This window comes from Pelodiscus sinensis, chromosome 7 (assembly GCF_049634645.1).
Source record: "Pelodiscus sinensis isolate JC-2024 chromosome 7, ASM4963464v1, whole genome shotgun sequence".
Taxonomy (NCBI): domain Eukaryota; kingdom Metazoa; phylum Chordata; order Testudines; family Trionychidae; genus Pelodiscus; species Pelodiscus sinensis.
Genome location: NC_134717.1, coordinates 33,620,240 through 33,636,009, shown reverse-complemented (window position 1 = coordinate 33,636,009; position 15,770 = coordinate 33,620,240). Strand labels below are relative to the sequence as shown.

The 15,770-nt window shown below is 42.4% G+C and overlaps 1 protein-coding gene across 3 annotated transcripts in view; it reads left to right on the top strand.

The window, feature by feature from the left end:
• The window catches only part of RBMS1 (RNA binding motif single stranded interacting protein 1), a 224,942-nt gene that overhangs the window by 186,283 nt on the left and 22,889 nt on the right, over window positions 1-15,770 (top strand). For all 3 annotated transcript variants that reach the window (XM_006111647.2, XM_006111645.2, XM_006111646.2), the window contains exon 6: window positions 322-401. In XM_006111647.2, coding sequence (XP_006111709.1) covers window positions 322-401 — 80 coding nt within the window. The remainder of the gene's footprint in view (window positions 1-321; window positions 402-15,770) is intronic.

Below are 15,770 nucleotides of genomic sequence, written 5' to 3'. Positions count from 1 at the left end.
GGTTTCATTGCCACTCTCTGGAAATTGAATCTTCAGGGCCTAATTTGTATAACCCAAATTATTATCTGAGTTCTGTAGGGCATGACCTAATGATCAGAAAAATGTCTAGAATGTTGAGTTTATCACTTCACACACAATGTTAATTCTCTTTAATTTTATCCTTCTGTGCTTAGCTGTTCTTAAAGCTAATAACCTGGTACTCATACATAGAAAAGGAAGTCACAAAAGTGAAAAGAGAGCAAGAAAACCTAGGAAATATGTTTGTGTTTTTCAGACTCAGAAACCGGACAAAATTTAATTTCTGTTTTATCCTTTATGTAGGATGGAATCAACAGAAAAATGTGAAGCAGTGATTGCTCATTTTAATGGAAAATTCATTAAGACACCACCGGGAGTTTCTGGTATGTTGCCTGTATTGCTATTCTGACAACATAGATCAATAGATGGCCTTATAGTTTAAGCACATCATGGGGACAGTTATACCTGGTTTGTCGTTCATTAAAATGTAACACCGATTCCTTGGATAGCTAGTATATTTGCTGGCCTGGAACTGAATAATGCCACTGTTGTAGAAAATAACATCTTGATTGCATTTTCATAGTAGAGCTTCACTGAGAAGCTGAGCTGTTGTGTTCTGCTCTACCAAATTCTGCATTGACCTCAGTTGAAGTTAGTTGAACACTCATTAGAACAAAGGTTGAATGGTGTTACATAGATCTATTAGCTGCTGTGGTTTTTGTTTGTTTGTTCAAGTGACCAAAACTTTGCTATCTACCCATGCTTTTGTTTGAAGTCATTCACTTGCTTGCAGACTGGATTCCATGAACAATGTCTTTATTGTGGCCCGCATACAGAAAATCCTTTTGAAGTTCATTGAATTTGTCCACTCTGGCATCTGAAACAGATTTTTAAGTTCTTGAGCATGGGAAAAGGAGACTCACAGAAAATGCTAGGAAAATATAAACGAATCGGAGTAAAAATGCACAGGAGCTTAGTGGCAAGACTTTATGCTCACGTTACCTTCACTGTCAACTTACTGCTTGCCTGTTAAAAATATAATTACAGGAAAACATACTTCCCATTAATTTAGATTTGAAGTAACTTTATATAACTCAGAAGGAAAATTTTATCACAGAGCAGCAGCAGAGTAAATAAGGAAGCAAAACAGGATGCTATATGAGGAAAGAATACATGGCTAATATTCCAGGCTTCCTTTGGTAACTATTTTACAGGGAAACCCAAGAAAGGATTTTTACAAGTTAGTGTTATTGACACATTTACTGGTGTTCTCATTATCCCATTGATAACACATCCTTCTTGCCCAGACCTTGGCAAAGAGAACACAACAAGAGGAAAACCACAAACACAGACAGCAAAAAAATTATGAGGCTTGTTTAATAAAACTACATACACATCTCATCCTTGAAAGTTCAGTCCTGCATTAGTCAATCTGTGCTTTTGTAGGCATGGAAGGATGCTTCCCTTTATCCAGCCTGATCTGTTGCAGGGTCATGTTTTGGCCTAAGTTCCTTTTGCAGATTCTCTGCACTGAGATGTGTTTCATAGCCTACCAAACAGTAATTTCATTAAAATTGTGGACTTCAGGGGTAGGGTGCTATAACTTCCATTTTCCCATTGAATATCTTTGTGAATATCCTTTGTAGATCATTATTTTATGAGGTGGAAAATCCTTGAGGCAGCAGGCAGATAATAGTACAGGTTGCACCTCCAAAATCAGGGTCCAGCAACATCCATGGTCCATCATGACCATGGATGTTCCAAGATCAGAGTCTCAGCGTGCTGCATGGGGGTGGGAAACTGGGAGCCAGCAATGGCTCAGTTGGGCTGAGAATGGCAAGAGCCGGTGCGCAGATCAGCTGGGCTGCGGGGGAAGCTAGAAAGCCAGTGGGTTGGTGGGGAGCTGGCAGCAGGGGCCTTGAAATGATCTCCCTGGTCCAGAAAAATCCCTCCTCCGGGACCTCTCAGGTCCCAAGGGTGCTGGACTAGGGAAGTCCAACCTGTACTATTTTCATTAGCTGCACTGTTGTCCCCTTTCATTATGCTTTGTTTTATAAATAGTGAAATTGCTCAGATACCATTTCAAGTCTCATGTGCGGGAGCAGACAATGTTCTAATCGATATGTAGGCATGTCTAACCAAAAGGAAAGGACTGTGTAGAGTCTGTGTAAAATTGGCAATTGAAAAATCATAGGAGCTCCAGCTAATGTTTTGTAGCTTGCTCATTTGCAGCTCTGTGTCCTACCCATGCCTGGATGGGCAGCTGTCAGCTTATCATAGCTGATCACTCCCTGCGTTCCGTGTGCCCTTTTGAAACCAGAGTTACACCCTTGTACTATCAGGTTTTACCAGGTAGAAGAAGCTAGTTGTTGGGCGGGATTACATTATAGGAATGATTTGTGAGAGCAGTGTGGAGGAAGGAGTAGGGTGGGGCACAAACTGTGTAAATGAGACTGCCTGGGGCCCATAAGATACATTCATCATTAATACAACTACTACTTAGCATTACTTTGCTCATTATTGAAATGAGTAGGTGAGGAAAGGAGTCCCTGAGAGGAGCTACATCACTTAAGGCTCAGTGGTATTACCATGTAGGCACAGCCCTGAGTTGGGGCTGGTGGGAAACTGCCCTGTCCTTTGGGGAGGATTTTTGTGGAGATGGCATTCATCCTGGTGCTCCCTGACATGTAGGCTGAGTTCTTCCACTGATAATAGTCCTGCAGAAGGTACAACTGATGCCTCACCCTGCACTGCAGTTTGACTGAAGGAGGGTAGGCCATTCAGCAGTTGTTCATGGCCCTTAGCAGGCTGTGCTTAAAGGCAGTGGAGAAGGCTCACACTCATGGAAGAAAGAGGCACAGACTGCTACTAAATGGATAATAACAGGGTAAAGTGGTACAAAGTAGATTATCATCTTTTTGGGGAGAGGAGGGAGCAAGTTTAGAGAAGTACACAGTGAAATTGCAGAAGTGGAACTGTATATTTAAACTGAAACACTGTGTCCTAGAAAGTTGGCTAAAGTCAGCAAAGTGGATATTTAATGCTGTTACCAGGATGGAGCGTGTGGAGGGGGGAAAGGATTGTAATGAAAAGGGGGTAAGAAAAAGATTTCTGTTTAAAACACATTTTCATCATACAGCTTTTAGTTACAATAACAAAGATTGGGTTTTAATGAAACATGGGTTTAAACACAGCTATAGGAAATAGAACTGGACCTCCTGGGCAGCATGAGAAGACAGATCAGGAAACCTTTATGCAAACATAAGTGCCTTATAAAGGCAAAAAATAATGAATGGGGTTCAAGTTTGTATCCTGGCACACTCAAACTTCTAAGAGAGGTGTGCCGTATGCAACAATTTCCTTATGCAGGCTATTAAATAACCAGTCATATTCCCAACCCTGAGAGGTATCCAAGATTAATATTAAGCTGGTTCTTTATGTAAATATCTATATCTTATATGAAGTGCAAACTCACTCCCTCGCCCTAATCTCGATGTGGTATCACATCAAGAGTTTTTCTTTTGGTTTGGGTTTTTTAAAGTCATTCAAAAGTTAAGACTCACTGTTTAAGTTTAATCAAGGTTTAATACACCATGTATATAAATCCACAGTAATACCTACTATCTATCGAAGCTTTTCTAATGTGCTGAACAGTATGACTTCTGGTAACAATTATTTCTTTTTCTGGGATTATTTTTTGGTTAACTATGCTAGATATTTTATCCCATAAAATGAGATTTGTCATGACTCATGTAACTTTACTAGGAGAGACTTAACTTCTGCATCTGCTGACTTTTTTACCTGTGCAGTTAGTATAGTTTTAATATTATTTTATCATAACTTGCATTTAAATTCCTTTTTCTTTTTATTTTTTTTCCCTTTACTGGAGAACATTAAAGATTCTCAGACTGTTACATCTGAATGTCACTGAAGTGAATTTACATTTAGGGAATGAACCAGATAGCGCTGACTGCAGAAAGTCAAGTTTAATTCATATTCTGCTTAATTAGCAAAAGGGGAGTTTACATGGATTAGTTCTGCAATTTGTGGTATATTCCAAATTCTGTCAATCAGTACTAGCAATTTTTTAGCTGGCATTAACCAACTGTGGATTTCCAGTGAGCTTTGCAAGTATCCACAGGTGCTAGAACAATTTTTACAGTAGGAGTGCTGAGAGCCACTGAACTAAATTGTAAATCCTGTATATAATGGAAACCACTTCAAGCCAGGAGGTTCTGCAGCTTCTCCCACACCCCTAGTTCCAGCACCCATGCAACTACCTTGCACAATTTCAACACACACAGTTAATTTTTACAGGTTGGACCTCCCTAGTCCATCACCCTTGGGAACTGACTGGTCCTAGATGAGAGTTTTTGCTGGATCAGGGGAGATTTTCCTATCCCCCCTTTCCATTGGCCCCTCCCAGCCCTGGTTTTGCTACCAGCCGTCTCTTCTTTCTCCCTCCCCATCCCCTGCTGCTGCCCCACTGCTATGTGTCAGGCTTCCAGCCTCACAGGGCATCCCTGGTGCCACATGTCTGGCCTCACCAGGCAGCCCCGCTGCTATGCACTGGGTGCCTGGCCTCACAGGACTCTTGGCCACCAGCCCTCCACCGGGACTCTCTGGTCTTGCATCTGTGCCAGATCATGAATGTTGCTGGACCACAGAGTCCTAGTTAATAGAGTTTCAACCTGTACAAATTTTACTATCTGCCATTATAGATCAAGGAGACAATCTGGCTCCTTATCCAGTTGTAACCCAAGTTAATCTTTCATCAGTGATCTGGACTGTATCTGTTTGCATCAGAACTCAGGTGTCTTTGTGTCTTCTCCACAACTCATGGAAGCAAATCCCAGACGTTTTTGTTGTTGTTGTTTGAAATCTGTTTTATAGCTCATTTTAGAACTAAAAGTTAATTCAGAGGTTGAATAAAATGGCTCTGATTTATGGCTTCATGTTCTGAACTGGAAGTCATAAAAGATGGTTGCAAGTGTATTGATTGTGACTCACTGGTTTAAGATTTTGCTGGGGGAAAAAGGAGTGTGTTAGTTGCCCTAATTTGGAGCCAGTGTGGCAAAAGGATTTTCAGAAGACGTGGAATCCAGAATGCGGTCCTTATCTGTCTTCTTTCCAAAAGATTTAAGAGTGAGCGTCGGAAAATTATTTTAGCTGCTAGAAGCGATGAGCACTGTGTGTTTTTGATTTTGTAAGTTAATTTTAATTTTCCTGTGTATCCTGTTGCTTTTATTAGGTATCCAGTTCAGATAGCAATGTCCTGAAGCCAGATGCTAGTACTTCATATTAAGTAGCTCCTTTCTCCATGAGTGGTTCCATTGAAGTCATTGGGACTATCTGTGGTGTATCAGAATCTGACCCTTAATTTCTATTGTTAGGTCATAGTCTTTTGAAACAATTTGGTTTCCTTAAGTTCTATAGATCTCTATAGGCTATCAATATATAATAAAACTCACAGTTATGACTATATCAAGAATGGAGGTTGTTCATAATTCTGAAATGTTCATAGCTCTGAACTAGGGCTGTCAAGCGATTAAAAAATTTAATCATGTGCGCCCCCCCCCCCCCTTTGAAACACCTCCGCAGCATTTCAACGGGGCTCCATGCGGTGCTGCCCCTTTGAAGAGCCAGGGTGGTGTTAAAGCAGAACCCTGAGTCAGCTGGGACTCCCCAGCTGACCCCCAGGTTCCACGTGACACTTCCCCCGCTCAGCTGTGAGTCAGCTGATCCTGGGCTCCATGGTGCACTGCCTCTTAGAAGTGCTGGAGCGGAACTTCAGAGGGGCAGTGCAGCATTAACTCCTGTGATTAACGTGTTAAAAAAATTAATGCATTAATCCTGCCCTGCGTTAATGCATGTGAATTGACAGCCCTACTCTGAACATAATATTATGGTGGTTCTTTCAAAAGTTTACAATTGAACATAGACTGAATACAGCTCTGAAATTTTACTATGCAGAAGAAAAATGTTGCTTTTAACTATCTTATTTTAAATTATGTAAGCATGGATACAATGTAAGCATGGATACAATGTTTTTACCTTGTCCATTTTTTAAAAACTTTTACCTTTATTTTTTAGAATTTTGTGTAACATGATACTGGTTTTATTTTGGTCTCTGAGGCTGCCTGATTGTGCATTTCTGGTTCCAAATGAGGTGTGTCACTGACCATTCAGTATGTAATTCTGAGGTTCTACTGTAGATAGTTAGACACAGGCAATTATCTGTGCATACCCTTGGAACCTTGATCTAAATTCAGTGGCAAAAGAGTGCAACATTCTGGAAATGTCTGTGCCTGCTACAAATTTTAAAAGAAGGTTTATTTCTTCACTTAATAATGAAAATGAAAGTCAATTAATTTAATAGTATTCTGTCTAATATTTAATTTTACACAAGTCCCAATTCTTTGGTTTTCAAAGTACTATCCGTTTTTCTATCTATCTATCTATCTATCTATCTATCTATCTATCTATCTATCTATCTATCTATCTATCTATCTATCTATCTATCTATCTATCTATAAAAATTTCCTGCCGGACGACAGAGTAACGTCATCACATCACTCTGCGTCTTGCCACCCCTCAGCTGCACAGCCTCCTCTGTCCCCCCTTCTCCCTCCCTGTGCTGGTGGGGGGAGCCAGGGCTGGCATGTCCCTAAGCTGGGGCCGAGGGGGAGCCAGGACTGGCACAGCCCAGCCCTCCTAGGTGGCCAGAGGGAAGAGACAGTCAGAAAGAGCGTAGAGCTGGGCCCAGCCCGGCCCTCCCCAATGGCCGCCAGCGGGGAGCCGAGGCTGCCTATCCTAATAGAGAAGGAGGTTAGCGACCATAGGAGCAGGGGGCATAGCCCCCTAGTAGACAAATACTATCTAAAACCCATAACTGGAATTGTCACAAAGGAGCTGGAAATTTTGGCAGTTCAGTGCAAGGACAGATAAGGTTTGGTACCCAAACAGGTGTTGAATGCAGCTTGTAATAGATGGATGTGCACTTCACATGGTTGTTCCTGTTACAATGATAAGCTGAAATAGTAAATGCTAAGATATAGATTGCCGCCATTAGGTTTAAAAAGTTAACACTCCAGGGAGAATAATAGGACATCTAGCATCTTTGAGCTAGGTGGGCAGACACACCTACATCAGTTTGCACTTGGTTAAGTTTCAAAGGCTTTCTTCATAACCATTTTATTATTTTAAATGAAAGCTTAAATTCTGAAGCGTAATTATGTGGCAAGAGATGAATTGCATAGCTGTGAAATAAAGTTCTTCTTTTGAGGATTGTCCACATCTGTGTATTCAACTTCTGGTGAGCATGCACCTCATACATGAGGGATTGTAATTTTTTTGAATAGTAGTATCTATTGGGACTACCTCTGCATCTTTCATGTCTCCTGGAAACCATAGCCAATGGCTTTAAACATCAGGGCAGCTCCATTTACCCTTCAATTCCTCCTTATCCCTGAGGCCTTGAGACAGAACCCTGTGATATCCCCATCTCTGCACACTGTCCAGTTTTCTCTTTAGTTAGAATATAATTATTACAATTAGAATTAGACTGTCAACTCTTTGATAAAGAAAGAAGCCTTGAAGTCCAGGAGATGCCCTGACATTGGACCCTCCTGGACATGGAGACATTGAAGTCTCCTGCATTCATATCCTGTCCCTTCTGCAAGGTACTGTAGTTATTTCCATTAATGATGATACTCTAGGAACATCATTTGCCACAGGGAAGTACATATACCACACACACTTTATATGCTGCTCCTTTACCAAAAGGACCCAAAAAGTGAAAGAATTCTGCCTGAAGTTTTTCATCTTAGAGGTTCATGACTGCTTCACAAAGAAGGGAAAATGATCATGCTGCATCAGATTGACGCTCTTAGTACTTTGGCTAACCAAGGATTTACCCCAAGATCCATGCTCCTCTAAAATCCCCATGCTCCTCAACTATTGAATTAACCACAGTTTCCATACCTCTTCTCTGAGGAAAGAGGAAGAAGGGAACATTGTGTCTCTGGTGCCAAGTGCATTGGAAACCAAGTGTCTGGCAACAAAGATTTTGGCACCTATGCACTGGGCACAATATCAGTTTCCCTTGCCAGCACTAGAGAACCCAGCGCAAGCATCTAAACTCCCACCCTCAATACTGATATCCAAACACTTGTGTTTGCAACGCTGAACACAGCTCCAGAGTAGACGGAACATGCTCAGAACTGACCTTTTTGGATTCCAGGAGGTTCACTACAGTAAGAGACTTAATGGAATGCAATCACCCGGTCACTATGGCCCCAGCACTGGCTACAGCCATCACCTCCATCCCAGTACAGGATGTTGTGGGACCTTAAAATTACAAAAAAATGACTGCAACTGAGAGAACTTTCCTGTTCCTCCTGTACTTCTGAAGGGCTTGAGGAAATATTATTCATGTATTTGCACAGTCATTGCCCTCTGAACTGAGCCATTCAAACAAGGAGTCCAGAGGATGCTCTTACATTGCGAAGGCATGGAGACTCATGGCAACCATCTCAAAGACACTACTAAGGGGTAAGAGGTGTGAATATTTGTATAACTATCTAACACCTGTCCTTAGAAGTGGCTGACTCCAAAAGTCCTCTAAACAGTATGCTGTTACTCTTTGGGCATAAGACCAGGCCTGGGCAAAATACCCTCCGTGGGCTGGATCCAGCCTGCCAAGCCTCCAGATCCAGCCTGCAGAAGCAGCAGAGAGACTCAGGCAGACTCCCTGCCTGGCCCCCACTCACTGCTGAGAAAAGCTGCTGCAGGGATCTATTTGAATAGCTGTGAGCCCAAGGAAAGGAGGAGAGACTTCATGTGTGCTCCCACCTCCTACTGGGAGCTCCTGAATAGGCTGCTCCAGAAGCATCCTCCTTCTATCCCCTCAGGCTTGTATCTGTTCAAAAACCACATGGATCCTGCAGCCAGTGTGGGGACGAGACAGGTAGGGAGTCTGCTTCAGAAGGCTGCTTGCTGAGAGTCAAGCAGGTAAGTCTCCCAGCCAGAGCCTGTCTCTGGCACCCCAATCCTTTACCCCTCCTACTCCACATAATCCAAACCCCCTGTTCCCCTTCTCCCCCCATATCCCTCCCAGATCCTGCAAGCCAATCCCCTGCCTTAGATCACAACCCAAAACTTTGCACCCCTCCTGCATCCCAATCCTCTTCTCCATGTGTCAGACACCTCCTGTCCTAGGTCACAACCTAAAACTATGCCCCTCCTTGCCCCCATACCCACATAACTCAAATCCTCTGTCCCCATATCCCATCCCAGTTCCTGCACCCCAGTCCTCTACCCCAGGTCACAATCCATACCATTGCACTCCCTCAGTCCCTTGCCTCAAGTCACAACTCCCTCCTGCCCTTCATCACAGCCCATACCCCTCCACCCGCTCTTGCGCTCTAGTCCCCCTTCCCAGGTCACAACTCCCTCTCGTTCAAGGTCATAACCCAAACCTCTGCACGCTAGTCCCGTAACCCAGGTCACAATTCCCTCCTTCACCCAAACTCCCTCCCAGACCCCACACCCTCTCCTGCACTCCAATGCATTGCTCAGGCTCCCTTCTGCACCCAACCTCCATCTCAGACCCCACACTTACTCCATTAATATGGAAAAGTGCATCCCTTGACCACTTTCCAAATTCTTGGAATGGCCCCTTCATAAAAAATTGCCTACCCCAGCTTAAAACACACTTCTCAGACAGTGTATAGATACCCATATCATATCTATACCTATCCATATGGCTAAATATACCTTATTATTCATGGCTAAATATATCTTCCTGAAATGAGATCAGCTGTCACTGTTCATATTAAAGCCCCTGCAGGAACACAGAAAAGAACTCACATCATTAGTGTCAGAGGGGTATCTGGTTGCACAGACCTTATTACCTGCCACTAATGCCATCGACACAGGAGCTAATGGAATGATGACTGCAATTACAATGCATAGGCCTTTTTCAGACTCTCCATGACTTTTGAGAGAATTCACCAAGTAGTTGATAGCTGTGTCAGTTAATCTAAGGCGACACAGGATTCAGATCTACTTAGCAATCTGGAGTTCACAGCTTCACTCAGTTCTCCTATTGGCAGCGGGTTCCAGTTCAGAGCACCCACCTTCAGGAAACAAGCGGACTGCTTGTGACTCACTAGGAATGGAATCCTTGTGGACAGTCACTTGAAGGAGAAAGATCAGTCAGTCAGCCTGTAATAACTGTGGTTCTTTGAGGTGTACACTTTCCATGTATATTTCACCCACTGAATTCCATGAACTTCCTTCACTGATATAATGGAGTTCTGTGCACTTTACTAGTGTTCCAGGTGAGCACTGCTTTAGTGAAAGAACTGATGGATGATTTCAGCTACCGGATACAGATGTGGTCCCAATAGAGAGTGCTATTCAAAAAGATTCTGATCTTGTGACAATGGAGCATGTATGCACCAGAATTGGAATACATGTCAAAAACACTTTTGAAAGAACCACAGTTACTTGTTGGTCTTGGAGTTACTGGGTGAAAACGTGCTCCTCTGAAGAGAGTGGGGCCAAGATTTTATCTTTTAAGTCTAGAATAAAATGTTAAATTTAGAATAAAGTTTTATTTTTATGTTAATTCTCCCATCTTGTGCCTGCTGTTTAATTTTAAGGAACAGTAATTAGAGAGAGAGAGAGAGAGACGTTAATTGTGACAACTCAAAACGTGCTACTTTGGCACTGTGAGAAGGATAAGGAGGATGACCTTTGGCCCTTGAGCTTTATGTTCAACAAAATGAGAATTCATTTGGTGAGGCTGGAATCCATTCAGTTTCTCTCTAAAAATATAAAGCTGCTGATATTTGGTGTGGATTTTGGGTGTGCACTAGACAGACATGATTTAGTTTTTTTAAAAATCCAGTTTTTGGCAAAAGTTGTCTAGCTGTATGGTCTTGCTGCATCCTTGTAGTGATGTTTTTAATGTCAGGATTCAATGGTACCATATGCTTTGTTACTTGGCAATATGCTGTGAAAAATACTAAAATATGGAGCCTTTAAGCAAACTGTTTAAAATAGTAATACTTTAAAACCACCTTTCTTGAGTTTTCTGTATTTAAATGCAAAAGTGAATGCAACTGTAATATTGATAAAATTCAAAAAAGAATCCTGTGGCACTTAACAGATTTATTTGGGCATACATTTTCATAGGTAAATACCACTTTTTCAGATGCATTAGAGTGAAAATTACAGAGGCAGGGATACATACATACATACATACATACACACACACTAATATATCAAAAGAAGAGAGTTACTTATCAAGTGTAGGACCAATGTTAATTAGGCCAATTCAGTTAGGATGGATGTGGCTCACTCTTAGCAACTGATGGGGATGGAAAATTGACTTTGTAGTGTGAAAACCATTCTAATACCTTACTCAGTCCTAATTTGAACATGTTACATTTTCAAATGAATTGCAGCTGTGCTATTTCTCTTTGTAGTCTGCTTTCAAAGTTTTTGAGGAGAATAGCTACTTGTAAAACCATTACTAAGTGTCCAGTGCGGTTAAAATGGTTTTTATATTGGTTTTTGTATGTTACCTTTCTTAATGTCTGATTTGTTTCCATTTGTCCTTTTGGGGCAGAGACTGTCGATATGGTCAGTATAGATGGCAGAGTGTCATTACTGGTATCTGATGGCATATTTCATGTTACCAGATGTGCAGGTGGACGTGCCTCTGATGGTGTGACCTCTGTGGTTAGATCCTGTAATGGTGTCATTTGTATAGATATGCTCTATACCGCTGGTTCTCAAACTTTTTGGCTGATGGCCCACTTGGCTCAATACAAACCTTTCTGTGGACCACCAGTTGCTAATGGAAACACCATTAATTAAATAATTACACCCGAGCCTTTTTGCTAGTGCTGCAGCTAGGGAGAATGATTTCATTTAACCAATAAGAAAGGAAATATTAATTTAAATTATTAAGCAGAGTAAGTGCTTTAACTTTCTCATCTTAGTTTATCAAACTACATTTTAAATAAAGTAAAAAGTTTATGTCCAACACAAAAGGTTTCCATGTTTTCTTTATTTATGGTAGTGGTCGGTAACTTTTTTTGGGTCGGGGCCACTGTCCCACAGAAAAATCAGATGAGACCAGAAAAGTAAATAAAACCCTCCAAAAAACCCCAAACCTCGCTGATGTGGCCCCCCCCCCCAGATGAGACACCTCAATCCTCTGGCACTCCAGCCCTACAGGAGGAGGGGAACAGACAGGGAGAACCAAGGTTCAGGGCTTCCCATAGGCCAGATTTACTCTTCTGGGGTTCCATGGTTAGTGGATTTTGTGGACCTCGCTAGGCTCTGGGGTGGGGACAGAAATGAAGGGTTAAGTGAGTGGGATAGGGCTGCCAGTGAGTGGGATAGGGATGGGGGGTGCAGGATCTGTGCAGAAGATGCGGTGAAGGAGGGCATGAGGGTAAGCTGTCTGGCCAGGGGAAGAGGACAAGAGCAAAGGAAGGTGCAGTGTGTAGCCAGGAGGGAGAGTGCAGGAGCATGCTGAGGGTAGGTGTCTGACTGGTAGGAAGTTGACACTGGTGCTACAACCTCGGGGGTAAGGCTGGAGCACCTGCACGGGTTCTGTGCTTGGCGGGGAGGAGGGAAGAAGGGAGGGTGGATGAGCTCGAGCCATGAACTACCTGGAAGGCAGCTCCGAACCACTAGTGGTCCACGGACCTCGGTTTGAGAATCACTGCTCTACACTGCAAATATCAGTAACCACACACCATACCACAGAAACGCTAACCCAGGAATCTGTCGTTGCACCAAATCCCTTGCCATCTCTGATCACGTATCTATAACTCCCTTCTTCTGATAAATTAAGGTGTGACAGGACTCCTGGTTGTTTTTACAGATACAGACTAACACACCCACCCTTCTGATAATTGAAACTTTAACATTCAAAAGTAAAGGAATTCAAAAGCTTAGTGTGCTTCAGTAGCACTAACTTTGCCATGTTCTATTTCATGGTAAATATTTGACAGCTCAGAGTTTCTGAAGGTATACATTTAATAAAAAAGAGAGACTGTTGTACATACATCTAGATCTGTATATATGGGAGAGCTATCCTGCAGAGTGACCAGAAGGGCTGGAACTCTGCCATCTTGCCTTCCAGTACACCGAGTAAGTAGCTCCAACCCCACCTCCCCCCACCCCAAACCCTTTCCTCCCCTTCTGGTCCTTGGCTGCAGTACTGGGGACAGGTAGAAAAAAGGCTCGGAGTGGGAGGAGACCCTTCCACTAGTGGGCTGGGGGGTGGGACACTGGAAGTGGGGAGAAGAGAGAGGAGGCTGCTGGTAGGCTACGAGGTGCTGGGGGGGGGGGCGAGAATGAGAGAGAACAGGCTCCTCGTGAGCTGGGAGATCCCTCTTCCCTACCCTGAATACCTCCTCATCCCCCAACCCTCAATCTTGCACCTCCCAAGATTCCTGCACACACCCCTCCCAAATCCCCAAGGCCCTGCCCTTAAGGGCCCAGGCAACTCTGGGTAAGACTGCTATTGTCCTATATATACCACAGAATAATTTACATTCCTATAGGAAACCTAGCATTTTAATTGTGTAAGTAAATATCACAGTGGTCTCCTTTTTTAAAAAAAGGGAAGGGGCAATTTATAGTAGCAGGAAAATGACTTCATTGGAGATGCTAGTGCTCTGTACATCCCGGGTTCTGCCCATGTAGCATTAATCACTCTACTAGTTTAACTGAGGAAAAGTACATACAGAGAAGAAACAACTACTAGCACAAAGGGCATCTATGTAACACTATAGTAGTTTGTTATAACTACTCCTATAGGATGAGATTTTCAAAAGTGCCTCAGTGACTTAGGAGCATAAATTCAATTAGACGTCGATGAGACTTGTGTTTCTAATCTACTTACATGTTTTTGAAAATTCCATTCTTTCAATAATGTAATGACAGTTTCTATACCACCAATCTGTCTAATGTCTATCGAGGTAATTAAATTGTCCCCATTACTTAGATGCCTACTAGGGATGTAATAGCATAACCGTTTAAATGGCTAACCAATAAACATGAGCTTATCAGTTACCATAATGGTTACACACTGGCTCTTGGTTCCATTCCCAGGGAGTCAGCTGCCACCCCGTGCAGCCAGCTCCCCAGAAGCGGGGCCAGGAGCCAGTATGCACGGGGAGCCAGCTTTAAAAGCCAGCTTCCAGTGTACACGACTCCCAGGGAGCTGGCTGCCACCTCGTGCTGCTGCCTCTGAATCCGTGCTGTGGGCTCTGTACTATAAGCTTTACACTACAGAGTGCATAAGCTTTACACTGCAGAGCCAGCAGCATGTAAGCATGTAACTGCTAAGATTTTCAGCAGTTAGAAGATTACCTAATTACCCACTTTTTAGTATTCCTGCTGAGCACTTACCCAACTATTAAACAATATACATAACAATATGTTTCTTCCTTCCCAGTCCAATGGAAGAATAGTTTGACTAGCATTTAGTTGGACTTTTTATGTTTTTATGTTCAAGAGAAATGTGCTATGTATATGTGCAAATTTATTTGTGTTGAGTATTTTGTAAAATTTATTGAAGGAAATCTACACTGCAGAAATTATATATATATTTTTAAGTTCTGAATGTAGCGAGGCCCAGGGTCATTAATATGTTTCAGGAATTCCATAATGTAGGATCAGATTCTCTACAAGTTATCTCATAAATCTCCCCCTGGTGGTTGACTGATTCATGGTTCTAATGAACATAGCTCTTGTGGAAGGTCATGGTTGCAGAGGGAGAGCTAATAGGGTCCAACAGGCGATGATTGTGGGGGTTCTGGACAGAGAACTTGAATTGGATTCTGTAAGTCCAGTTGGATTGGGGAGTTAATGCAAAAAAACAGAGCACAGTGGTGTGCTAACAGCAGTTTGTGGAATTAACTATAAGGGCTGCTGCATTTTATACTAATTAGAGATGTTAAGTAGCATTTAATTAGCTAATAAAGTAGTCAATGGAATTTCCATTGACTGGTCAATGAGAGGCCACAGAGATGGTGCTGGGGGAACTGGCTGAAATAGAGTCTAACTCAACTGCCCAATAAGCCTGCTCCCCGACTTGCTGCCTCTAATACAGAGGCAGCCAAGCGGGGAGGGGAGTTAGTAGTCGAGTAGTGACTTTACTACTCGATAAGCCTAGGCTTATCAGGTAGTCAGCTACTCAACTAGTCGCATACATCCCTAATACCAATTGGAACTTGCAAGGCATATGGCTTCTTTTCTAGATATGAATAGCAATAATCAAGTCTGGAGGGCAAAAATGCATGGATAATCATGGCCAAAGCAGGGGGCACAACATTCAGACAAGTTCTAAGTGGACATAGATTGGCGGGTTGGGAATAAGGAGGTTGGTTGTTTTATGCAATGGTTATTCGGACATTGAGAGTCCAGTGTATAAAAGTAATTTTTCAGTCATTATACATTTTCGTTTGACTTTTTTCCTTTTTTTAAATTTGCCATGGGACTGTTTTCACTGAGCTATGCAGAAAATTTTATGCTTTTATTGTTTGTTCAAATGTTTGTTCAGATTTTGTTTTGACAATACAAAGTAAATCACTTTTTTGGTCTAAGAACACAGATGGAAAATGTAATTTCCAAAGGAACCCTTTTGTGACAGTTTTGTGTCACTGGGGGGGGGGGGTTATAAAGAAAGAATAATGGAGTTTTAAGTTTTCACTGCCTGT